Below are 27,159 nucleotides of genomic sequence, written 5' to 3'. Positions count from 1 at the left end.
CTGAACAAGTGTGAGCTGGTATTGTTGCCTTTCCTCAGCTATTTCAAGGGGCAATTCCAGCAAGGAGCCCACGGCTGCGCTGAACAGTAATTAAAGTGTTGCAGCTTGGTGTCTGACCAAGAGCTTTTTACCAGCCAACAGGGATAGAGTTCCTGTTGAAGCTAGAACTCACCTGATTGATATCGGGTGATCGCTTCTGCTGTACTCCGTCCGTCATCGAGGAAGTGCACAAGGACCACTTCGTAAACAGTGCTAGGTTGCAGTTCATGTATAGGGTACCTGGCACAGCCGTCACGTCCGCCACAAACTTTCCGAGTGACCCGCAGGCCTCCTCCGTTCACGGAGGGGACTTGAAGCCACAGACAGAAACGGCCATCATAGGGAGTGAACGAGACCACTACAGTTGTGTCTTTGATGTTGGTTAGGGTTGGATTGTTGGGAGGTGGCAAACCTGGACATTTTGTTAAAGAAAAATTAGAAGTTAATAATTCAAAAATAAATATGGTTAACACGAGTTGGTAGCCTGTGAAATATCTTGGGGTTTGAACTTAAGATCATGGAGGGTTCTTTGGAAGTGATTCAGGACTGTGGGATTATGATGTCTGTGTCCTTGTGCAAGATACTTTGCCACTAGCTTCTTCTCCCAATATCAGAGTCAATTGGTACTCATCAAAATAAAACAAAACAAGGCGCTTGAATGTAAAAAAATGACAAAATAGAACTGTATACTCCCCGTAATGTATACTCCCCTGTGAGACTCATAATGTCTCACAGGTATGATGAGCAGAGGTAACAAATTGAGGAATAACCATATGTGCTGCTCAACAGATATAATTGAGCAAATCAAGACTGTGCACTCATTACTGCTTAACGGGATTATTTTGACCGTGACTGCTGGGCTGTGGTGTGCCCTGAATGGAGGGCTGTGTCCATCAGCAGGCCCCGTTGAACCAGCAGCTGCATGGTGAATAGACTGTATGTGTGGTAAGCACTAATCCTCACACAACGGTGCTGTGGTAGCAGCAGTCCTCCGTAGCGAAGGGGTTAAACAACTTATTTTAATCTATTCCAGATGTGAAGCATTGCATATGAAGATTTCTTCTGGTAAAAATGTCATTGAGAATCCCGGAGAAACAGAACATAAATTGAAAAAAGCAGAATAGTCAGCTGCACTTTCGTACTTACGAGTGCGATTTACTGTCATATCTGTGCCCAAGATCTGATCCCCCAACTTTGCTGTGATGGTAATGGTATAATCAGTGTCTGGCATCAGACCCTCCAGAACCAGGTACCGTAATGCAGATGCAAGCTTGATCGTTGGGTTGGCGGTGTTACCCATCATCGGGCTGTATGACACCTCAACTGTATCGGCAGTTGCTGGAGGATTGCCCCAGGTGAGCCTGATGACAGTGTCCGTGACTGAGCCCGTCAGCAAATTGAAACCAGCCGCAACTGCACAAACAAATAACACCGGTTCCCTGTTAATGTCACAATGGAGGGATATCGCATGTTTTTCAATGGTCACTTGTCATGTGAAAGGAACTGTCACCGAGTACCAGTTGCAAGGAATCCACTGACGTCATGCAGGGGAGTATCCAGCAGCGGGAGTAAGGAGGCATGGTCCCCCTTGATGTTTTGATCTTTTCTTTTTCTAAATGCCACCATTTTAGAAAAAGTACCACCAACTTTCAGGCAGGGGAAAGATTGTTTGAAGGATGAAAAAAATTAGACAGTTATTTTTGGACACAACAATCCGTTTTGGCACCCCCCCGGCCCAAGGCATTACTGTGTCACTAGTGACAGTGAAACGCTGCCTTGCTTTCTTAGACCTGGAGTGAGTCTAGAGACAAGACAGTGCAGGAGAGACACTTCTCTCTGATACACCCTCTGGCTTAGGATCAACTCATTGCAATATGAGTGTGAATATTGAGCGGTTTTGACAAGTAAGAGTTCAACAAACTGTGTTCGATGCAGAGCAACAGGAACGTAATGTCATCAGGAAGAGAAACTGGGTGTTGTGTGAAGGCAATTTTCTATTTCAATTAAAATTAAATGAATGGGCCCTCACACTCATCTCAGGGGCCCTGTCTTAAATCTGTCCCCACTGATGCACATCTCTTGCATGCAGTAACAGGTTGAATTAACAATATGAGAATATGTAAATGAAACAAACATCTGGATCATGATGTACTTCGGACAAATGTGAAGGAATGTATACTTGTTTTTACATTTAATCAATCCTTCAAAATGGATCTCTAAATCTAAGCATTTCATTTTGAAGAGGGGAAAAGAAAGATTGAGACACACTGTCTGACGAACTAACCAGTTGAAACATCACGAGTCAATGGAGAGCCGAGTTCTCGGAGCTGCGACGGACCCCGGACAGTCCGCAGCGTGAAGGTGTACATGAGTCCGAGAATGAGATCGTCCAGGGTCACACTGATGAAGTCCTTGGGGACATGGACGGGCGAGGATGGGCTACCAATGTCGTTTGGGCTGTACGACAGCTCATAGGCGTCAAAGTTGTCCCTGTCCGGGGCATCCCAGAGAAGCTGGATGGACTGTTCGCTGATGTTTCCAGGTCGCAAGTTGGTGGGGTTAGGAATGCTCATGTCCACATCTACTCACAATAAACACATCAATGGCAACTATTAGATACGACTCGGCATTTCAAGATCAGACTTGAAAAAAGCCCGCATTTTAAATAAACCTGAAGGGGTTAACAGAAAACGCCAAGCAAAAGTGTACGTCTCTCGGGAAGTATTTTAAGAACAAATTCTCGTCACATGTAGGTGACAAAAGTAAGTATTGGTACTGTTCACCAGTGCTTTTCTGCTCAAATTCATGGCTGCATGAACTATCTACTTTTGAGCTACAGAATAAATGAATTGGTGGAAAGCTAAAAGTTCTACAATTCTGGATAAATTTTTCCTTTTTATGGAGGCTTGATGCCACAAGACTCAAGCCTTACCTGTTCTGACTGTGATCGTTTGTTTCTCACTCAGTATTCTATTGTCACCGGTCCCCGCCACAGTGGCTACACTGATGATATGTGGAGTATCCGGCCGGCGACCAGTGAGGTCATAGGATGTGACAGTGCGACCAAGGGGGAACGTGCCTGCCTGGCCTGAGGAGTCCGTGTAACATAGCTAGTGGGGGGAATGGATTTATGAGAATTGAAGAAAACCTTCCTCAAAATAAAGTGAGGAACAGCTAGAATCTACAGGACACAGATGATAATATTTTCAAAATTACTCAAAAGTGAGATATGACTTATTGCACTTGCACAACAGTGTGCATTTTTTATTAACCCCTTGACGACGGGAATTTCTTCCCGAAAGCCAACTCCAAGAATTCCAGCCTCGCTTGGCCACGAAGGCCACCTGCCAAACTGCAAATTCTCGGTTTGTGGCCCTGCATGCTCTACACGGTTTGAATTACACAGTGAAAAGGCTGATTGTTTGCTGGCATGCGGCTCTACTCACCCTTCCACATTCCCATTGCCTAATAGCTGAAAAGGGGGCTGAGGATCTCAATTTTTACAGCCGCCTCCCGGCGCAAAGGGGTTAAGAAACAGCAAAATGAACGATGCCGTTACAAAAAGTGGGGAATTTCAGAGCATTCTTCGAGAAAAAATTTATATTCTCTTTAAATTATAATGATATATGAGAAGTAGAACACAAGTAATCTCAGGAAAAGTCATGCAGTGGTTCTGATCTTTAGCTCACTTCTATTTGTGACACTGCACAAGGACAGGGTGCTCTTCTTGACCTACCTCGTAACCAGTGACTTCTGATTGAGGGACAGGCTCCCAGGAGACTGTGATTTCTCTGTCGGTCTTGGTTGTTACAGTAGGTGGGTTGGCCAACTTCAGAGGCCCTGCAGAAAAAAAGTTGCAATCAAAGCATGAAGTTTCTATTTCCATTTCATCTCAGGCTAAAATTCAAATGCACTCGGAATTTGGTACCAAAAGTCAAGCAAAGTCAACACTAGTTCGTCACATGATATCGCAAACCGTCTGAAGCCAGTCACATGACATCACAACTCAGTCAATTAAATGTCAACAACAAGACATCCCATATTAATCACAACATCAATTACAAGACATTACACATCATGACAAGTCAGTCACATGATTTCACAAGTCAGTCGCACCACGTCCAGACTCGGTCACATGATATCACTAGTCTGTCACAACATATCACACAACATTGCACGTCAATTCAAAGTCAGCCAGTCTCAGTTCAATACTGCTCAGCTTCTATATGAACTTTGACACGGACATTCCTTTTCTTGTGATCAACCTGTGATCAGTTCAGCAACAACCTCTGGCTCATGGACTCTGCTTTTTTTTTTCCCCTTCACTTACTTGTTCTTTGTTCTTTCTGATCACTCCCACCCTGGTAGCTCAGTGTGACTGTGTACAGCACGCCGGAGCGTAAACTCGGTATGGTGTATTCGTGGGTACCAATGGTGGGCTGTATTGTGGCTGAGCCATCATCAGGTGTCCACTGCACGGTGTACTGAGTAGCAACAGCAACATGCTCCCAGAACAAGGCAATCTCAGATGTCGTGACATCACCAAAGGAGATGTTCCCAACTGCAGGAAGCGCTGTGGGGCAATATGAGTTTGGATTTGCTGATCATTAAGCACGGAAACATTTTCTCCTTCGAGAAAATAAGTGTACGACACTAAACAAAACAAAAACACACATTCAGGTGGCCAACAAGGGCCCCCCCCCGAGCAAAAATTTGTTCCTAAAATAATGAAAGAAAAGTGATTAGTTTAGTCCAATCCGTTTCCCTTCAAAAAGTGTGCGAAAAGCCCCAACATGTGGCCTCACCCGATACAAAGACCAACAAAGGTTATAACTGTTTAATGAACTCACCCGTCATGAAGTCAAATGATATGCCGTTGCTCCGCTGGTCCCCGCTGCCTGTACGCAGTGTGACGTTGTAGCGGGTACCTGGCATCAAACCGGTCAGGCTGATTACTGGGCAAGCGTCCATGGGCAGTAGGATCTCGACCTGAAGTGGTGTGCCTGCCCCAGCCCCGCTTGCAGCGTTGGCCACGTTCAGGAAGAACTTATCAACTAAGCCGGCGAAGTTGGAGAGATCAATGCTGATTTCAGCACCATGGGAATTTGGGTTGACACTCACTACATTGACGTTAATGTCAACAGGCTCTGATATTAAAACAGAAGTACAATAGGAGCCGTCAAAAATGCTCGTACACTGCTCAACGGAAGATTTGCTCTGCATGCTAAAACTGAAGTACTGCAAATAAAGAATATTTTTTTTAGCAAAGTCTAACCTACACACAACTTTTGCTTCACAATATGTGCGTTTATACACTTGACATTTCAACGACTCTGACACTTCCAAGATTCCTTCATTGTGAAAACCATCGTTCAGAACAATCCAATACAAACTATCACTCCATACCGCATGAAACTCCAGCATGAATGGAAGTCAATCAAATTAGAAACAAAGAAAAAAACAGAAATTACAAATATACCGATGTTAAAAAATGTGGGCAGGTTATGCTGACGTGATAAAAATCATTACAAAACCTCAGGAGAAAATTTACCTTAGTCTACAACCCCCCCATAAACATAAGCAACTTAAAGGGTCCTGGGGATTGCATTTTTTAAGCAAGTTTTGTTCAACTTTTTATTTCTTTAATTGGAATGAAAACTACTTTATATCCCTTCTGGGTTAGGTGTGTATTGAAACGTGCACTTTTTAAATGCTTAAGTTTGTCTGTGCCTTTCTCAGAAACCTGAGGGTGGTGTCCCTGTGATGTCAATGAGGGAAGACATTTGTTATTTCATGGGTTTTGGAAACTGTGACACCAAAAAAAAAATGCATTTTCAAAGGCTGTATTTAAACCAGTAGGATTGCGTAGACCCTTTGAAAGTTATGCGACCTGTTTTCCATGACTACAAACCCAGGTCTGGGAAAGGGTTGAGACTTACTCAGTCGGTAAGACGTGCGTCCGTATGGCGTGATGGTACCAGCTGCGTTTACTGTGTTGACTATTAGCCTGTAGTTCTGCCCGGGGGTCAGGCCATCCAGGCGTTTGGATGGGCTATCGGACGTAGGGACGAAGGTCGACGAGTCCTGCACACCATCATCAGGGTTGTAGATGAACTGGTACTGCGTGATGGGGTTGGTAGAAGGCGTCCACATGACATTGATGGTTGTATCAAGAAGCACTCCAACCGTGATCACAACCGGCTCTGTAGTGAGGTAGGAGAAAGCAACGCTATCACGGACCATCACAGAGTGTCAAAAACTAACACAGACAGTCACAGACTGTCACAGACTGCTAGCCCGATTTTTTGTTGAAAGTCACAGAACACTGAACACTGTTTCAAATATAAACAGTAAAAATAGACTTTCACTTTCTTCCAATCTACATCAAATCTCCATTCACATGTAGGCATTTATAAATCGGAGCAAAGACATTTACTTCAGGCTTCCTGGCTGAACTCGTTTCCAAAACCCATCAATTGTAGCCATAAAAATCAGGCCAATCAGAGCAAAAACTGACACAAATCAGTAATCACGGGTAAATCAATAACAACAGAATATTGTTAATATGTCAGTCATTTCCGCTAAATATCATTCATCTGTGGTTTGGTTTTGATTGTCCCAACCTGTGGTTCTAGTCACAGACATTGGGCTGCTAATGGTCTGGTCTTGGCCCAATCCTGCCAATGTCCGAACAGTGACCACGTATTCAGTCTCTGGCATGAGGTTCTCCAGTGTTGCGGACAGCACGGTGGGGCCCTGGGTGAACTGACTGATTACGAGCCCACTGGAGAGGGACAGGGAGACTTGATAGCCACTGACGAAGCCAACTGCTTCCTGCCAAAAGACAGTTAGGATGGACTGGCTGACCTCAGCAATCCGGAGATTCCTTGGCGGAGCAGCAGCTGAAATGAAGCACACAGACAGACACAAAGTCAGGTCAACCACTCGTCGACAGTATTCCTTTGCAATGAACTGGTTCCAAGCACAGTATTATTGTAGGCTGATGGTTTAGACTAATATATCGTAATCACCTTTACAAGGTTGGACTTTACACGTTGACCCTTGGTGGTCATCAGTTCAACATTTCTCACTGTTTTGAACTCAGACGCAATATTGCAGAGCGATATTCGCTACAATGCCCTGCAATGGCCCATAACTGCTTTAGGGCTCCCGACAGGCTCAACTTCCACGAACTAGTTCAATGCCTGTGTGTGTGTATGAACTCCAATGGAATCACTCAAGCGTGGGGGAGAGTATAGATATCACCAGGTCCCACATACAGAATCTGCCCCAATGTGTTTAAATGTTCTCCATGCTTGTTTTCATGTCATCTAGCGTGGGGTGGTTCAAGACACACTGCCCTGGTTCTGACATGAGAACCAACTGAGATTTACAAAAGATCTCAACTCCAATTTCTATGTACTCATCAGGTCAACATTTCTAAAAAAAAAAAAGTAGGCTCCTACCAGGAAGTGGATACATTTTGCAAAATGATCCAAGGAATTTTGCAAATGCTTAATAACCTCAAAAATGGCTGAAGTAAAATAGCAGAACACACAAAACCCAAACGGGATTCATGTGAAATAATTATCACAAGAAACGTCTGTGTTTTCTCCAGAATTCAAGAGGAGAGCTTGCTAAGTTTAAAATGTGTGCAACTTGAGTTGACTTCAGTTTATAGTAAGCAATAAAATCTGTATGCAAATAAGGGCTAACACTGTTGTGTTCAACTTTTGCTAAGAAAGTAAATTTGGCTAATAAATTTTGTGATAAATTGAGTATACTTGTGCGAGGCCGATATGATCTCAAGACTAAGACAAACATCCTTTGTGGCAAAACAAAAGTAAGATGCTGACGTTAATATAAAGTGGGCTTTTTTGGGGGGGTACATAACTGACAGGGTAGCACTGGCTTTTCAACTCACTGGATCTGAAGGCGCGGCTTCGACTTTCCAAGCCATTAACATCAGTCACCTCCACAAAGAGGACATAAGCAGTGCCTGGCTGCAAACTATTAAACGTGTATTGCAAGTTGCTCCCGAGGGGCAAAAAGGTGGTCTGCAGGGGTGTGGAGGTACCGGGTAGCCTGAGGCTCACGAGATAGCCAGTTGCTGATGAGTACCTGGTCCTGCCCCATTGGAATGTTACTGACTGCTCCGTGACACCTGCTATGAGGATTTCTGCAGCATCAAAGTCATCTGTCAAACGGAAACCACAGGAATTATCATCTTCTTCCTTGCTCACTTGACACATCTGTGACAACATCTGTTACAATCACAGGACTCATAAATGTCCCCAAGGCAAAGTTTAAAAGTTCATTTGTACATCTTCATGCTATTCAGCGAATTCATGTTAAAGCCAACTCTCATGATAAAAAAAGGGAAAAACAGCATTCCAGAAAATCACTGTCTCAGAGACAACTTGTGCAAAGACCATAAAAGATGGGTAAGATGTTAGTAGCCAACAACTGAAGACAAGTCCAGAATATGGAGTTCCTGTAAAGAAGAGCAGTGAGGACATCTGTTCCTCATACAGTTATTTACATGGAGAAGAGGAGATTTTATTCAGGGAGTTGCTAGGGAATACCACTCACCTGTTGTCACGGTAACAGTTGTCGGGGTACTCCTCTCTTCCGTATCACCCTGTCCCACGAAGGTGACAATCTGGAAAGTGTACTCAGTGTTCGGCTGCAGTCCTGAGATGGTTGCCTGCAGGAGATCAAACACACCACACCGATACAATGCCTGCTACTGACATCTGGCTCTGGTTAGGGATGTTACGCCCCAACTATAGCATCAGTCCCAACTGGAGTTGGGCCAGTCCCAACTATAGTTGGGACGGGCCCAACTACAGTGCTACAGTTGGGCCTGCCCAACTACAGCATAGAGGTCCTGTGCGCATGATGTGCCCAGCATGTGCCGAAGTCATATTGTTTACAAATGTCCTGTCATTGGTCATAGGGCTAGATGAAGAGATGAAGTGCCACATTTTTGATGAATTGTGTCAAGTGTGAGACACATTGACTTGGATAATGTTGAGACATTTCCCACAGACATTGGTCAACAATAGTTGGGCCAGCCCAACTGCAGCACTACGGTTGGGACTGTCCTAACCATAGCTGGAACTTATGCTATAGTTGGGGCGTAACAGGGACGCTGACAATATTGTGAATAGTTGCGATGAAATTCACTGATCTATGCAAAGCTGAATTATGCAATAGGTGCTGTGCTTAGCGCCTATAAAAAACTTGGAGGCCTGTGAAAAATTTGCGATATGAAAATACTGGCGTTTCAGCATCTTCTCTGACATTTCCATCAGCAGAGAGCTTTGAACTATGACAGCTATTCCAGGACTACCAAATGCAAGGCTTCAGTGATCAACGGCACTATGAGATTGGAGATGGTGGGTTGACCTAGACCAAAGTAGGGCTGATGGAACACTAGTGCACGGACCTCTGAAATAATCCATCTCTGGATGTATGATGTTAATGAATACCCTAAAAACTCTCAGGTGCAGCAAGTGCAACAGGTGTGAACAAGTCTCATGACTTTGCTGCATTGGGCAATCAACAGCAGCCCAATCAAAGTCTCATGTTCCACTCTGCCAAGCAAGTCAGTCGACAAACGGTGTATACTGACGTGTCTGACAGGATTTCCAGCCAAAATAACCAAGAGGGTCAAGATAAAATGTATACGTTCCAGGTCACCTCCAACAAATCTGTTTTGCTCTCATGTGAAGGAAGCCAAGTATTCATGGGAGGTACTTACTGATGGATCTGTGACGATTGTTGGCTCTTGGATGCCATCTCTTGGTTCGTAGGTAACGCGATAACCATCAGCCACGCTAGTGTAGGAGGTGTTTCCAGGTAGCAGAGGATCCCAGCTGAGGACCACTGACTCAATGGTGGTAGATGACTGCACTGAAGCACGATCCACTGCTTCTGGTTCTGTGGATGAAAACCGAGGCTTGGAAGTCAAACATCCAACCTTAAAGGAATGTCTTCAAAAACTGAAACACTTCTCAAGTAAGAGAGTAACATCTTAACACAAATGTCCAATATCTATTTTATGGAACACACTGAAATTCATGCAGCTTCTTCAGCACCAATATGCATGCCATTCATAATAGGAGTCCTAGGTGCTGAGGTAGTCAAAAACATGACACCGGACACAACTGAATGTGGTGTTACAGAGCCCATGTCTGTAGTTTTTTTTTATATTAATTTTCTTAATGGTGCTAGTATCTTGGAATATTTCTATAGTTAATTGCTGCATGTTTTAATATTGCTCAATTTAGTTGAATATTACTTTGACTATTTTAATATTGTTATGTTAGATGGCCCACTGAAAATCATCTGTTTTTTAGATGACATGATTACCATCTGTAAATAATTTTATATTTACAAATAGGTCGTTTGGGAGACATTTTGCGGTAAATTTTTCAGCATTAGGGAGACATTGGCTTTAAGGGAGACATTTCAGTGTCTCCCTATTTTCAAACGACCAGAAGGAGGCCGAATTTTACCGTCCAAATTTTGAGAGACGATAGATTAGGGTCTAAAATGAAAATATACAAAGTTTGGTTCAGATCAGACTAGGGAAGCCCAATGATCCACTCTTCCCATCCGCAGTGTGTGCATTACTGACTCTAGCCTCAACGTCAAAATAAACAGTTCCACCAAAGATTCTGCATCATCCCCACCCCAGGGAAGAATGCATCCTGCATTTTCTAACAACTGAGTGTACACAGTGTTCATCAAATTACATTTGTGAAGGGCAGTACCCAATACTATACACAGTCCCTGCTTTGTTTAGTGGTTTTAAATAACATTTCCTTGATCCACAATGCTGTTTTGCTTGAGATTTTAAAAAGGTAAACTATTAGAAATACTGATATTGAAACAAACAATTACCAAATTTTGAATACAATTTACCAATATATTTTATTGCATATTAATAGGCCTCCCAAACCTTATTATTAATATGCAGGTATGTTTGGTTTGTTAATAAGTATTACGTTAGTACTAGAGTGCTAGTACAGGGGTAAGGATTAGGGATGATTTTGGTATAAGTGTAACCAGCAGGTGTATGTGCAGTATGAGAGAAAAGGTTACAATTATGACCCTAATCCATAGCCCACTCAAATCTGTGAGACCTTTTTGAGGGAACTCCCAGCAACCTCATGGCACTCATGGTTGGCAAAAGTCCCGCTTGAAGCTACAGGTTTGCTGGCACAACAGAGCATGCCCATTAAGCTTTTCAATATTCAAACTGGTAGTGCATGCCTAAAACAGCACCTAAACAATTTCAGTACTGTGTCTATTTCGATTTAAATCACCTTGTCAAACAATATTTTTGGCATTGATTTGAATCAATATCCAAAAGAAAATTCAACATGGCAAAACTTGCGCTTTATTCAGTTTTCAGCTGATTGATGAATATGTCTAAGATTTTTTTCCACTTTTTCAATGGCAAGTGCACTCTTTGGTACTAACAAGAATTATGACACCAAGGCATGACATTGATAGAGTGGAGTTCCACAAAACATGACGTAAAACTGACGAACAAAAAGTGACTGGATCCCAGTCTTCAGGCCAGTTTTTTTGTCTTTCTGTTTTAGTTTGAACTAGGAGCAAATTGAGCTATGATTGACATATCAATCAGTCTGGCATGCTGACAAAAAATGGACATCACGGGGGGTGAGGTTTGCGTGGATCAACATGATGGCCTTTAACTCAACATTGGTTCCGGTGAATTTTCGACTTATTCTATTAGACTGGTCACAAAACATTAGAAAAATAAAATGTTTATACTTTAATTGGACTTTTACAAAAAAAAAGGTGTTTATGGATAAGAATAAAAGAGTTAGTATTCCCTTATTAAGAATAAAATATCCCATATCAACACCGTTTTTCATCATCACAGAAGGATTAACCTGGACAAACAGCGAGAGATGTTTTAATTTCCTCAGCCCAAATCTTCACTTACTTGTGTACTGAGTGATGGATGAGCTGACAGCTGGACTTATACCCAAAGTGGTCAAGGTGAATGTGTAGGCCACACCAGGGGTCAAGTTGCCTTGTGAGTAAGGTGCAGGGTTTGGGTTCAGTGTTCTGTCAGCGACCAGAGCGTTGAGCGAGTCCACGACCCTGAGTGTGTAACCTGTGGCACCGGTGGCGGGTGATATTCCTACGACGATGCGCGTGGTTTCCACCAGGGTGACGTACAGGCTGCCCTGATCAGCTGGGTCTGGAAAGAAATTGCAGAATCAACTAACAGGGGTTCAGTCTTTGCCAATGAAAGCCAAAGCAGATTTGACTAATAAAAACGGAAACCTGTCAAGATAATACAGCAGAAACTGCAAGTGAAACTGTCTAGTTGGAGAGTCTTTACCGACAGAAAAGAGTCAGTGCATAAGCTGTCAAAGTCCCATGTGACCGTGTGGTCGGAGCCATCATTAGGCAAGCACATGGTAATAGCAAGCATATGTTGCATAATGTAAACTTCACAACGAGGCTCATTTTCACATAAATTAACCCCAAATTCTGGATCAAATGGCAATCTAGTCACCACTTGAACCACGTAGAGCTGCTGTTATCGTTCTGCTCACGCACTGGGTCCTGGCTCTGCATTCCTCTCTTACTGTTTATCATTTATAAAGCTTTGCAGGCTCTTGTCTACTAGGTAAGCACTGTGCGCAGTGCTACGGTCTTTGCATGCAATGAATGCACGTCAAGTGAGCAAGGTCACAAGTAACCCTATTAGGAGAGTCATGTACCTGTCCTGAATGTCCTTGTTGTAACCTGGCTTTCTTGGATCAAGTCTCCGTACTGGCTGAATGTGGTGACGTTGACTTCGTAGTTTGTGTTTGGAATCAGGCCGCGGAGTGCCAGCTGTCTCGGGTCATTGCGGGAGACGATCGAGGGGCTGGGCGTGCGCCCAACTTCCCCAGACTCACTGGCGTAGCGTATGTAGTAGCCGTTGTAATTACCACTGGCCGGTACATCCCAGGTTAGGGTGATGGAAGAGGATGTCTGCTCAGGTGAGCTTGCTGTGACTGGCTCAGGATCTGGGAAACAATTCAGCAGAAACACAGTCTCCATGATTACTGTGAATCTTGTGACTGAGTTTTTACTCATAAATCTTTCAGCATCAGTATTCAACATGTTCAATGGTCTGAGATGCAAATGGACAAAAGCCATTTTACTCTTGTTAGTTTATACTCAATGGACTGCCTCTTTCTCTTTCTCTGGGCACTGGAGCTGAATTTCTTACGCATTTGAAAACGGACATGAAAAAAACGATAAAATTGACAAAAGTCATGCTGTGTATTTTGTATAATTTGCTTTATAAATCGCATATTGCTAGAATGTTAAAATGATCTTTACTATTCAAAACATGTTGAAAGACATGGACACTCCTAGGCTTGTGCGATGTATGGGAAAATTTGTACTGATTTCCAAATGATATCATCTTGAGCCCTTGCAGTACAAAGTGGGAAAAAAATTGAAATTCAGTCGAATGCAAAAATATAATTGCTATTGACAGAGAATTTCAGCAAACTTGAATACGGGCACAACTGCATGCTGTGTTACTTACAAGTCACAATTTGTGTTTGGTCTGAAAGCGTGGCGATGCCAGAAGCAGACAGTGTGTGTAGATACAAAGAGTACAGCTGGCCGGGGGTCAGAGAGGTCAAAGCGGTCTGCTGGACGCTGCCCCGCACAAAGGTCAGGGGCGACTGCTGGTTACCATCCACAGGGGAGTAGGACAGCTGATACCGGTCAAAAGTGCCCACTTCAGCCGTCCACTGAACGTTGATTGTTGTGGTGGTGAGTGATTGGACGGTCAGTCTTGCAGCCCCTGTACAAAGAGTTTAGGTGAAGATACGTAAACCATTCGTTGTCAAAAGTATACCAAAGATATAAAGTTCTCCGTAACGACAGCAAGTGAAGTTTTCAATAAACCATAAGAAATAGAGTGCTTATCCGTGGCCTCTTATAAAGTGTTACTTACTGGTGGTAAACATCGCTCGAAGCTCTGTACTCTTTTCAGTGGCTGCTAGGTTACCAACCGCACTTCGTAAGACCACAGTGTGCCTGGTGTCGGGCGTCAGGTCATCCAAGGTCACACTGGTCTGGTCGGCCCTGACAGAGGTCATGACCTCGGCCTGTGACCCCTCAGCAGTGTAGACGATCCTGTAGTCATCCACATTACCCTGGGCAGGGAGCCAAGACAGACTGGCCGTGGTAGCAGTCACACTATCCACCATCAGGTTGACTGGAGCAAGGGGTTCTGAGGACAAAGGAAAATGGATTTGGGTTTTGAAGACTTAGGCGGCCTGAACCTCTTGGCTATGGCTTAGAGCAATGCACGCATCAATAAGGAATGCATGAAGCCGCTAGCTGCTAATTGCCATAGGTTCGTGTGTTATTTCTAGCAATATAGACCTTATTTTGGGATAGCCATAACAAATCTTGTTCCCTGAATCTGTGTTATGTCCTCGGGGGTACGTCTACTGTCCTCGATGGTAAGTGCCTGTGCCCAGTTTATGGGACATTAGGAGATAACACTATACAAAGTGCCCTCTTCTGGACTGTACAGCAGAGTATGAGTGTGTTTACTCACTTGTGTACTGTGGTGTGACAGCGGACTCGTTGGCTGCACCAGCAAGACGGACTTGGAGGTTGTACAGAGTACCGGAATTGAGACCTTCAAATGAAGCTGCGGTTGGGTTTCCTGTAAATCAAAATTTGTAGAACTACTTATGTCCACAGCACTGAATCAACATTATCACTCTGTGACATTATTTAAGTCGAGGTAAACATCTTCGCAGGTCAATGAGATATCATCCTGTATCAAGTTCAACTATAAAGTATTTAAATAAACTTGACAACAATATTCCTGAGTCCCTGAACGTCTCGTTTTACTTGCAGCTAAACTTATGACTTGGCTTACGATGGAGTTTTGATTAGACTCCATAACCAATAGTCATGGGCACCAATTGTAGTTAAGGAGCATCAATCTTACAGCTTGAATTACTTTGGAAAGTCCCATCTGGGTTAGAACTGGTTTAAAAGAACAAAGGTAACAGTCTCTGAAAAACAGATGTTCCTGTGTAAGAGCATTAAACTTCATATGGGCGTGTATCTTCAAATGGGCACAGCCTGTTCTTCGTAGGGAAACACTGAAAACATAGCTTGCTCCTATGGGAAAGGTAGCATCCTAATGACAAGAACAGCTCCTCTATCGTACCTCGCGGGATACTGACGCTACGGATGAGATTGCCAGTCTGCGTGTGGATGGTAGCGATGTAACCAGTGGCTGATGGCAGCTGATTCTCTGCAAGCGGTCCCCATACAATCCTGATGGCTGAGGTAGTGACTTCTGTGACCTCAATAGAGAGCGCTTGTAGTATTTCTATGACCAAAACAAACAAGCAAAGGTAACATAATTCACCTTAATTCATGCTAACTACAAGAGATTTGAACATCGGAATTCTTAACTGTTTGTAATTCAATGTTGCCAAGAGTGACTCCAGGCCTCACCTGTAGTTTCTGCAACACTCAATGGCACGCTCTCCGTTTCGTAAGTGGTGTCCCTTCCACTCAGTGTCTTGACAGAGATGTTGTAGGTCTGCGCAACGGCCAGTCCAGTCACCACATACATGTCCACGTCACCGTACACCTTGGCCGCCTCAGTGACAGTGCCATCAGGGGAGGTGTATGACACGAGGAAACCGTCATATTCACCCACGGTGACAGGCGGCATCCACATGACAGGGATGCTAGTGGCAGTGGTGGACAGGTCAGTGGTGTTCACAACTGACAATGCTTGGATTCTATCAGGTGCTGCAGCATGGATCGAGGGCCAAATTGGTGGATCTCGTTATTGTTATTCATGTTACAGTTACTCTTGGTTACTCATGGTTACTCACAGTTACTCATGATTACTCGTGTGTTTTTTATTGTTACGGTTCCTCATTGGTCATCATTCATTTGAGTGGGAGGACACGGCTGGAACAGCACAGAGGTATCTGGTATCACAACGTTCAATTTAAACGCCTTAAAATGTTCTGAAACAATGCATGATCTGAAATTAAAGGACGACAAGACTGGGTTCTTATAAAACTTTATCTGTTACAAAGCACAAGATGCTTCTTGGTCAGAAGAATCCATCCTAAATTCCTGTTTAGGTAGCCTTTTGTCAAGGCCTTTGTGGCTGTGTGTGTGTGTGTAACTGCAAAGCGACTGGACAGGAGACCAGGCGAGTGGCCCAGCCACGAGGCCTTTTCCAACTTGATTTTGAGGTTTTTGTGGTGAATTATTCATAAGCTTTCTGATATGCATTATTCATAAATTTCATGTAAATAGTTGAAGCAGATGAGTGTCCGAAATAAACGGCATCAACTCCAGAGCTTAAGCAATGTTTCCATCTGGGTTTTCATGAGAGCAATAAGCAGTGAGATGACAACTATGATGCTTGTTTGGTGGGGGGGTGGTTCTGACATTGGAGTAACGCTAGCAAGTAGCAGTTCATCAAGGCCAAATGGTCACAGCAAAATGGCAGTGCTTGAAAGATGGAGCTCAGTCTTACCATATCCCCTGGGTAAAGACGAAAACGTCACGCCCGGGTACAGATTCTTCAATAGCCTAACGATGCAATGGTTTAAACTCGGCAAGGTGAAATTATCCAGCAGCATATTCTAAAGAACTGTCCATATACTGCTCTGACAACTGACCTCATTCAACACCATTGACATGCTCGCCATCTTTTGGATACTTTCAATTTGCATAATAGCTGAATGTATGCTGACCCCCTCGCTTATGATTGGTTGGGATTTTTGCCATCCCAAAGGGGTAGCAAAAATGGAAAATACAAAGAAAAACATTAAAAATTCCTGACAAGTTGGAAAAGGCCCTCGTGCTGAGCCGCTCGTGTATGTGGTCTCCTCTCCAGTCGCTTTGCAGTTAACACACACAACCATGAAGGCCTTGACGAAAGACTACTATTTGGGAGACTTCAAGAATCCTCCAAAATGCAACGTTGAAAAGTGATCTAATAACATATTCTTTGGACTGGAACAAACCAGATTGATTTTTCAGTTTTCTTATAAGTCACTGGGGAAACACTGATTTGTATTATCAAGGCCATCACGGTAGCGGAGTGAATATGTTGCACCAACATTTATGGGTGTAAAAGGCATGAGCATGAGAATCAGTGTGTGAACTAACATCTGCGTGTACTCCATTCATTTACACTACTCGATCTTCCTGATTCAAAATGATGTCACGTTTCGACTGCAAACTCACCATAAAAGTCACTCACATTGTGTTACTTATCAGTACTTTGGCACAGAGACGTACATTCAAATCTTTACCTGTGCGAGCTTGAACGGTGCCCTCCTCGGCTGGTGTACTAACTGTCCTGACCGTCACCATGTACAGGGTACCAGGAATTAGCTGGTTGATGGTACTTTCCTCTTCACTGACAAACCTCCTGACTGCTCCATTGACCAGGATCTGGTACAGGACATTGTCAGGGTTGTTGGACGGACCCCAGATGATGTCTAATGTGGAGGTGGTCCTGTCTTTGACTAGGACCTGCAGCGGCATCAGAGATGCTGTGGATGGATCGCGATGAGAGTCAGAAGGAATCAATTCACAATAATGATCAGAATCAGATCTTTGTTATTTCTATTGTGCACGATATAATTAGAGTTGGGGAAAACTAAAGAGGACAGACAGAGGTGTGGACCATTAGAATTGTTCTGAAGAGTGGCAACAGATCATGGCCACCTGTCTAAATGCATCAAAGACTTTGTAATCAAATAATATTAAGCAGCTATTAATCAATATTGATAACAAAAAACTGATTCCTGATTGTCTCTGATTGGTGTGCTTGCATTTATGTTGATTCCTGATTGTCTCTGATTGGTGTGCTTGTATCAAGTTGATGGCCAGGAAAATATCAAGAGAAAGAGACGGGTAAAGTTGGCTTTCTATAGTCAAAATTAGCAATACTTCAGACAAGCAACAGATTCTGTCGACTGATAATGTTGATGGCATAAATCAAGTCTTTATCATAATTGGAGGGTTATGCTACGTTGACAATGGAAAAATGACAGGCAAGGAGGGGAAGAGTCCACACAAAGCGCCCTGAGATGATAAGGTGCACAGCCAAAAACTCACCGGTTGGCTGGGTCGCAGTTGCTGCTCTGCTCCTGAGTTTCTCAGGTCCCACTGCGGCAAATACCTCCACGGTGTATTGCGTGCCGGGAAGCAGATCCTCCAATAGGAAGGTGTTGACGTTGGGAGGCAAGATTATTGGCGTTAAGCCCGGCGGGGAGACCAGAACCACGTAGTTGTCAAAGTTGGATGCTGGACCGGCCCAAGTTGCTCTAAGACTGGTCAGTGTCGGATTGGTGAGTGTCAAAACTTGAGGGGTCTCGGGACCTGACAATATCAAAGCCACGGTTTGGTGAACCCATTTGTGGAAATCAAAATAGGGAAAATGTGAGCAGACCCCATGAAAAGAGTCTTACGGCTATTTTGTTCAGCAATTTCATTTTTAATATTTTGCATAAGGAAGAACAAACACAATTTATTTATGTATCAGCCACTTTGTGAAAAAACGCTAAAGGCTTCTACTGACTAACACTAGGCACAATACTTTTAATGACCTTGACCTTAAAAAGTGGCACTGGTCAACTTGGCACGCATTTGGTTAAGTTGGGTCAAAGATTAAAAAAACAAAGTAAGTGACAAATCTGCAACAAATGTACATGAAAGACACAATGTACAATTTCTTTTTCTAAGATCAGACTGCTGAATGAAAAAAATAATTTTTCTTTTTGGGAAGACTTACGGGTGGTTTGGGAGTCCTGGCCAGTAATCTCTGGATTAGTTCCGACCACTGTCAGAAGAATCTTAAGAAAAAAAAAAGAAGTCAGAGTAAGAGAAAAATGGAGGCAGGGAGGACACGGCATTGCCAAAATCAGGGTAAAACTCGGTTTGCTTTTTAATGAACTCAAAGAACTTTGCAGTAAGTCCACATGACAAGATAGTGAAATGATAAACAGACAAACTGACAGGAAGACAGACCAACATTCCCACCGACCTGATACTGCGTTCCAGGGAGCAGATTCATGAAAGTGTGTCTCGGGGAGGCGATGGGAGGATAGAAAGCCGGGATGGGTGTGCCCGCGACCCCGTCAATGATAGGCGTGGCAATGAGGCGGTACTGCGTCACTGCAGGGTCCGTCACCACACCCCAGGCCACCGAGATGGTGGAGGCGGTGAAATCAAACACGGTCACGTTGCCTTGCGGAAGTGACACTTCAAAATCCAAACAGCAAACAAATTCGGTGAAAAGGATGCAAGTTGAAGTCATCTGACTTTGAATTCTCATGTTTGACTATTCTGCAGGTGACAGCTCGAAAATTGTTGGAGGAACATTTTTGTTTATCAATCAATGAGCCAGTCATTAAATTGCAAATTACCCAGTACAGCAAAGTGACACGTCACACTGCCAGAATTTTTGTGAGAGAACGTAAACAACAAGTGAAATATCCAATTGGCTACATTTACAATGAAAAGCTGATACAGATTTTTTGTCATAATACGAGCGATTCACAATAGTGCGCCACCAAGAGTTTGCAACACATTGGCCAATCAGAACACACAGAAATTTTTGGCCCTTTTCTAAACGCGACATAAGTCGACAAAGTCCCCGCATTGTGATTGGCCAACGCGTTGCAAACTCTTGGTGGCGCACTATCGTGAAACGGCCGTATTGCACTAATTTCACAACTTGTCAATTTGACATGATTAAGGTGCATAAATCATGACACCGTCTCGAAAACCCGTATGCAAGTTGAACGCACTCAATCAGACTACGACTGTCGTAGCCTTACATCAGAATTGCTGAGGCCATTTTCATTCCTTTGGGGGAACTTACGTGTGGTTGCATTGACTTCAGATGGAACACTCTTGAGCTCATTCGGAGTATTGGGATCGATGACAGTGACTATCCCTATGGTGTAGAGGGTTGCGGGATCCAGACCGTCTACTGTCAGCTGATTGGTTGCGCCCCTTGGCACTGTGGTAAAGGACTGTGGGAAGGATGGCATTTCAAGAAATCTCCAAGAGAATTTCTTATCAAAGGGTCCATGCTGTGAATCAACTTGGAAAACATCTTTCCTGCAACTTTCTATTCCTCTTGAGAGGTATTTTGGTTAGCCTCTTTGGTAAGTGCACTTTTTGAAATGACTTAAGTGTGTCCATGCTTTCCTGACAAAAGAGGGAACTGTTGCTCTGATGTCATTACAGGAAACCACTACTCATTGGGGCTCACTGAAAATACTTGGGAGAAAAACTTTGCTTGCTTGCTGACTATCAAGAACTGAAACAGTATCGCCAAAGTAAACAGAATTTGGGAAGGCAAACAGCTGCAACACTGGGTTTCAGCCTTGGATGACAGCACACTTTTGCTCAGAAATATGCGAACCGTTTGCCTAATAAACAAAAAGGCAACAAAATGCCCTTAAAATGGCATAAAAAATTTGAAACTCAAGTTGAATGGGACACAAGGTGCATTCACGAGAACTGAATTACAAAAATAATTGCACTCCAAGAGCCCTTTTAAGCAGGCAAGAAGTCCTCTGGTAAACCTTCGAAAATATCATCCATACCATTCTAGATGGTTCAAGATGTGATGGTCAAGACTTTGAAATCCTGATCAAGTTGGAGCATGGTCACTGATTAAATTCTGAGGGAAGTTTGAAAGGCAGGGGGGGGGAACTTTTTTGTTGTTTGTAGGTACCTGCGTGGCGCCATCCTGAGTCTTGTAGTAAACCTCAAACTCGTCAAAGTCACCGTTGGGTGACGACCACGAAATATCCACTGAGATTGCAGTACTGCCAGTGGCTACCAAGGACGTTGGTGGTTCCGGTCCTTGAAAGTGGGTAAATCATTTGGAAAAAATATTGGAATTATTACGGTACAGAAGAAGATCTGATGGAACTGTATTCAATTCATTGACTGTAGAGAAAACTTCACAACCGGCTGGGGTGCATGTGCTAATGAGAATATTTTACCCCTTGGTACGAGAGTGAGGCTGCATCTACAGCTGAGTGGTGGGCTTCCACCATTTGTACACAGGGACAAGTTGACAAGAGCTGATAGCTCATGCTGGAGGAAAGCCGAACCCCAATTTTTTCCCTTCTAGTATCTGTACTTCAGTCAACTGTACGCACAGGTAACAACTTACGCGTTTTCTGAGTGATGGAGGACATCTCCTGATTTTGACTGGCACTGAAGATGGTGGCCAGCTGGATGGTGTACTCGGTCGCCGATAGGAGATTGGAGATTGTCGCTGTGGTCTCCTGGGCTCCCAGGAGGATCGGGTTGCTGCCTTGTAATGGAGCTGGGGTGACACGCAGGGAGTACAGCACCACCCCAGGTGTGGTGGAGAGGCCCCAGATCAAAGAGATGCTGTTTGTATTGACTGCTGATACCTCGATAATCAAAGGTGGGATACTCCCTGGGTTGAAAGAGACAGACTGATTGAAACAAACCTTTCAGGCACACTGATTAAAAAACTTTCTTCATCAACCTAAGGGGTGTGTGGAATACAGTGCTATTTGTTGTTACAAACTTAGTCTTTCAATTAACTTTAGTTTCAATATTTGCTCTGCAATTTTAAATGGTGCCTCTTTGATTTTATAACACTCCAGGAAATTTGGACATTTTGCTGTTCCAACTTTCCTTTTCATGGATGATTCACTGTCACATGAGTTGACATCAACAAGCCATTGTACAATTCCTTTTGACCAATGTTTCCTTTAAGCTAACTGAAAAACCAACATGTAGAGAGTTAACAATTTTTCATCACAGCGCCTTCCATTGTCGAGAAAAGCACCGAGAATTCAAACTGCTGAAATAAAATGCACTTTTTAATACCCTTAACCTCCACCTAGAGCGAAAGCACCCCCTCATCGGTTGAAAAGAGTCAGGTCGGTGGGAAAATGTTACATGTATTCATTTTGTGGGTGGTGGCACGACCATAACGCATGCATTTCATAGTCGTTAGTGAACCAGCAAAATGCAGTATCCACCAAAGGAACCTAGATTGTGCCCTTTCAAATTGTGCCCTTTCAAAGTTCAGCTCAGGGTTCATAAAGTTGCACAAAAACTTCTGTTTTAAAAGGGAGGTCTTACTTGTGGTGACAGATGCTGTGACGACGTCACTCACTGTTGCCGAGTCACCGGTTCCCGAGCGGGTGGCCAGCTCAAAGTCATATGTCGTGTCCGGCTGCAGGCCGTCCAGCTGGTAACGGCGGACATCCTCATCTAGTATCTCCATGGACGGGGCATCATTGGTACCCTGCTCACTGTAGGTCAGGATGTAGTTGTTGAATTCACCTGAGCTTGGGGCCACCCATGTGAGAGTAATGTCCAATGTGTTGACTGTTGCAGCGGCAAAGAACCTTGCCGGCATTGGTACTATTAAAAGAAAAGGAAAATGTTGACAACACCACAGTATTAAGGTGACATCAACACAATGAAGCGTAGCACTGAAAACAGGTTATTCAAACGCCATGGCCAGAAACTGCTTGACGCCGAGATATCTTGTGTCTTTGATGCTTTATTTTTCTTTCACCCTCAGTTGGTTGTTTAATAACTTTGACGACAGGAATTCTCACCAAAATGCCCCACTTGTAAGTCCAGGTCTACACCTTACATGGGATACCCCCCACCCTTTGTAAATGCTGGGTACCCCATCCCTTTTGTAAAGGCTTATCCACCTCTGGTTTGGGCGCTGGGTGTTTGGTGTCGAGTTTGGAGTTGGATTTTGAAGTTGGGGTTTAAGGTCAGGTTTACAGTATGATTTAATTTGGGCGTGAGAGGGGGGTTTACTCCATTTTGGGAAAAGGATAAAGCCTCTTGATGAAGGGTAGCATATTATCCCTTCCAAGGGCAGATCTTGGGGGATAACAGGGGCAAAGCACACCTATGCCCCAAAAAGGGGGCAACTTTTTTACTGTAAAATCGCCCTCAGAAATGCAATAAAAGGTTACACAAAGAAATTCCAAAATCTTTGGCCCCTAAGAAATAGGTTTGGCCTCCCCCCTGAAAAGTTAATTCTAGATCCGCCTTTGACCCTTTCCCCCATCCCAGCCCCCTGGCTTTCTACTAATTAATTATGACAATTTTGATAAAGCACTAACATATCCGCCATGAAGGTGATTAAGGCGCTGTTATCATTATCCCTGCACACTGGGCTCAAAACATCTGAACATTCCTGAAACCATCGCAGTAGGGCTATGCCGAATATCCGAATATTCCATTGATTATCAAATATTCAAACGTCATATTTTAATTGAATAGTCGAATGCAAAATTCATGAAAAGGAAGGGAAGAATTTTCTTTTGTTTTATATGAGACAAATTGCACCATGGAAGCTTGTTTCAAGTAGATTCAAACAAAATGCGACAGAAATCTTCCCATTCAAAAAGCTATTTGTTTATTCATTGACAAATTTTAAAAAGGAATAGAAATTTCAGCAGGGCAAGAAGTATTGTTTGTCTCTGAAATCTTGCTAACTAGTGGCTGGAGATAGTCCTAGATGTGAGGAGCTATTATAGAGAATATAATGTACAACTGTGTGCATTATTGCCACTGATTTGTATATGGTTTATTCATCAATAATCTGCCAGTCGGTAAGACCGAATTTTTGCATATTCAATCAAACTAAAGGTCAAATATTCAAATAGTGAATTATTCAAATCGACTCAGCCCTACATCTCAGCTTTCTGGGGAATATACTAGCTTGATGCTGCCATTTCGGCGCAAATGGCTAACCATAACCACAGCTGTGTTCACAGGTACCCATTTACTCCCGAGTGGAAAGGGGCACATAGTGATAAAGTAAGTTGCCCAAGATCTCAACATGCTGCCACCAGCTGGATTCGAACCCCCGACCTTACGATCAGAAGGTACAATACCTAACCACTGGGCCACATGCCCCCCAACCATTAGTATTATGATTTCTCTGGTTTGAGTTACTGAGGCATCAGGGAGCAGCGCATTCATTACTGGTTCCCCCAGACAACACACAACCAATGGAACAAACTGTACCTGTCCGTTGAGTGATACTGTTGAGGAGAATGAAGGATTGGTTCTGGTATTGTACGCTGAGCTGAATCAGGTACTCCTTGCCAGGGATGAGACTGCCTACTGTACGTATTGTATCTGTCACTGGAATTGTCTGGAGTGAGAAAGAGGCAGGGAAGTCCTTACAAGTATATCATGAACAAACTGGATGGCTGTTGAGGAAACTCAGTGTAGCTGTAGGCCAATTTACAGAGTTTCTATTGAGGAGATATTTTGCGCAAGAAATCATATGAGACACTTATCAGAAATACACTCTGAAAGCAAAAAAGGACTTTTGTTTTCTTTCCTTGGTGAATGAGAATGCAGTGTTTTCTTTCTTTCAAACACCTCAGCAATGGGCAAATTTATTTCTTTTCTGCATAGACATGAAATTAAAGAAATAGTACAAACCAAAGATTCTACATCAGTAAAAAGAATTTCTAGGCTTGGAAATGCCATGATTTGCAAGGCCATGCTGATTTTTTTTCCCGGTGATAATGAACAAAGCATGCGATGATGCTTGTGCCTTTATCTTGGTAAGCCCTGCATTGAAGGGACAATTTTTGGTTCAGAAATTCCGGATGGGGCTGCGGGGACACAACTTTGCATGTATTACTCAACATATGCATTGTAGTCCCCGCAACTATGAAGCCAGCTTGTGTGCACTCGATAAATTAAATGGACAACACAGAAACAGAACAAAAAACCCACCAAAAAATGTGAACCAATCCAAACCAACCACATGAAACGGTTTGCCAAATTACACAGGAAATTATGACAAGCACACAACAAATGCCATCACAACGAGGAAAATAACATGCTTTTGGGACTGAAAAGAAAGGAAAAGCAAACACAGTGACGCAAGCAGTTTCAGCAAACCGAATCAGCAATCTTCAATCAGGGAAAGACATGTAATGGATGGCAAGAATCAGACAGAAAATATTCCCAAAATATTCCCGAATATAAGTCATAATGCTGCCGTGATTAGGTAACGCTGAAACATTCCCATCAAGTGAAAAAATAACGAACACCAGACAGTTACAACCTGGACCAAGAGCACATGATGATAAACCGTTGGAAAAACTACCCAAGAATTAAACCTAAAATAAAGGATACACCTCGATTAGAAAAACAGACAAAGGCTTTAAACACGAGCACAAACACCGGTTCAGAAAAAAAAAAAGAGGCTTGAAGCCTTGAAGCATTGTACGGCTGGTTGGAATAGGAACTAGCAAAAAGAGCTGTAAAGGTTTGAACAAGAACATTAGACCATAACCACATTACAGACAACCTTCCACTCCAAAATAAACGATAATCACACTCACAAATGCACGGTGCCCTTTCATTTGTGCCAAACCCACAAATAGTGACATGCATGCTACACAAGTGCAGCTAAAGTGAGATTAATCCTCACACAATCAGAAGCAGGGCTCTTTTCATTCAAAATAAAAGAGTGCGCATGGAAAAAAACATATATCCATACAAACGGATGCATGACATGGAAACTGATTGAAGAAGAAGAAAGTATGCCCAAGAATGAGGACTTTCAAGACAGACAGGCAGGACACAAGCAAGTCTGTGTAAAGACAAACTGGCATTTTGGTGGAAAGAAGCTCCAAGTGAGCACAAAGAAAAGACAATTGGACAGCTTAAACCAAGCTGGAGAATCCAGTTGTTTTATTCGTAGTTTTGACATGTCAATCGTGTCGTAAATCAAATGACATCAATGTTACTTTAGGGCATAAAAAATTCAAATGTAGAAAATCCGAATTGAGGAAATTTCATCTAAAATGGACCACTCTGCGTGAAATTTGTCCATAAAAAGGCAAAATGCTCAAGAGGGTGAATTCTCACAAGCCACATTCGACCCATCACCATGACAACACCGAAATAATATGTCTTACTATGTTGGCCGGTCCGTTGCCCTGTAAAGCACAAACAAGTTAAAATATACATGTACACATTTCATGTCACTATGCAATAAAGGACAAACTAAACTCTAACCTTTCAGAGAGATTTGATAGCTTACAAATGCTTCATTTGTACAAACTTGGGGTAATATCAACTGGTGACATACCAACTCTTGGTAAGGATCATGAAGCTGTCAATAAATTTGAACAAACGGCGGAAATGAAGACATCTCAATTTCTACAACTTGATGAATGTGGGATTTTCAATGTACAAGCACGTCCAGTGTTTCCTGAATAAATACTTGAGGTTTGTTGTCATTTTATTAATGCGTTAAGCCCAAGATCAGTAAAGAAAAGTGACTTTTGTTTTAAGGTGCAATTTAAAGATTACGCATTTATTTTCAGGGCTCGTTTTCCGAACTAAACAGTTATTAACCTTTCAGAAACACAAGTCACGGCAGCTAGTTCAAGGTATATTTTGTCAAATTTTCAATGACAAACTAGGACAGTGACTTCAAGACACCTGGACTATTAACAAGATTAGTGCCGAGGAAAATGAGACGTAAAGCCACTTTGATCCCTTACCGTGGGAGCAGAGCTGCCATCGATGGGGCTGACTTCTAAGACATAGGTCCTGATGCCCCCAGGAGGAGCACCCCACAGCAGCGTGATGGTGGTTGTTGTTATGTCTCGGACGACAATATCCGCTGATGGGATCGGAGCTGTTGAAGCAAACAGAGACCAAGAAATTTCTCACATGCTAACAGAGAATGGGCACAACTTGGACGAAACCCTGGTAAGCTGTCAAAAATTCGAGAAATTCATATATTTTCATTGTTTTCTTTGAAAGCAAAAGTGCTTGCATACAAACTTTTGTTTGCAGAAGTTGCAAAAAATAAATCTGATGCTTAGTTGATGTTCTGATAAATTTCAAACGCAGTCTCTTTCAGACTCTCCCAAGTATGAGTTATTACTGAATTATTACTTGATGTCACTGTTTTTACAATAATTCATTATCTACTTTTTTCTTCATATCTTATTTGTTTTCATTTTTAGG

At 43.0% G+C, this 27,159-nt stretch overlaps 1 protein-coding gene across 1 annotated transcript in view; it reads right to left on the bottom strand.

Annotated features, from left to right (window-relative positions):
• The window catches only part of LOC110986122 (uncharacterized), a 132,065-nt gene that overhangs the window by 34,089 nt on the left and 70,817 nt on the right, over window positions 1–27,159 (bottom strand). Inside the window, exons 80-109 of the mRNA XM_087133985.1 lie at window positions 26,688–26,824; window positions 26,097–26,117; window positions 24,178–24,307; window positions 22,258–22,542; window positions 21,308–21,580; window positions 20,861–20,991; window positions 19,997–20,150; window positions 19,157–19,374; window positions 18,905–18,965; window positions 18,229–18,492; window positions 17,418–17,660; window positions 15,586–15,888; window positions 15,293–15,457; window positions 14,666–14,776; window positions 14,054–14,332; window positions 13,637–13,900; window positions 12,816–13,106; window positions 12,026–12,286; window positions 9,806–9,984; window positions 8,632–8,746; window positions 7,964–8,236; window positions 6,663–6,941; window positions 5,979–6,242; window positions 4,890–5,186; window positions 4,370–4,612; window positions 3,776–3,879; window positions 2,972–3,149; window positions 2,324–2,620; window positions 1,186–1,452; window positions 173–451 (exon numbers count right to left, since the gene is read on the bottom strand). Coding sequence (XP_086990111.1) covers window positions 173–451; window positions 1,186–1,452; window positions 2,324–2,620; window positions 2,972–3,149; window positions 3,776–3,879; window positions 4,370–4,612; window positions 4,890–5,186; window positions 5,979–6,242; window positions 6,663–6,941; window positions 7,964–8,236; window positions 8,632–8,746; window positions 9,806–9,984; window positions 12,026–12,286; window positions 12,816–13,106; window positions 13,637–13,900; window positions 14,054–14,332; window positions 14,666–14,776; window positions 15,293–15,457; window positions 15,586–15,888; window positions 17,418–17,660; window positions 18,229–18,492; window positions 18,905–18,965; window positions 19,157–19,374; window positions 19,997–20,150; window positions 20,861–20,991; window positions 21,308–21,580; window positions 22,258–22,542; window positions 24,178–24,307; window positions 26,097–26,117; window positions 26,688–26,824 — 6,366 coding nt within the window. The remainder of the gene's footprint in view (window positions 1–172; window positions 452–1,185; window positions 1,453–2,323; window positions 2,621–2,971; window positions 3,150–3,775; window positions 3,880–4,369; window positions 4,613–4,889; window positions 5,187–5,978; window positions 6,243–6,662; window positions 6,942–7,963; window positions 8,237–8,631; window positions 8,747–9,805; window positions 9,985–12,025; window positions 12,287–12,815; window positions 13,107–13,636; window positions 13,901–14,053; window positions 14,333–14,665; window positions 14,777–15,292; window positions 15,458–15,585; window positions 15,889–17,417; window positions 17,661–18,228; window positions 18,493–18,904; window positions 18,966–19,156; window positions 19,375–19,996; window positions 20,151–20,860; window positions 20,992–21,307; window positions 21,581–22,257; window positions 22,543–24,177; window positions 24,308–26,096; window positions 26,118–26,687; window positions 26,825–27,159) is intronic.

Source organism: Acanthaster planci, linkage group LG03 (genome assembly GCF_054643075.1).
Source record: "Acanthaster planci isolate LZ-2023a linkage group LG03, COTS_SCS, whole genome shotgun sequence".
NCBI lineage: Eukaryota > Metazoa > Echinodermata > Asteroidea > Valvatida > Acanthasteridae > Acanthaster > Acanthaster planci.
Note: the sequence above shows the minus strand (reverse complement) of the source record. Positions and strands in the feature narration are given on the sequence as shown.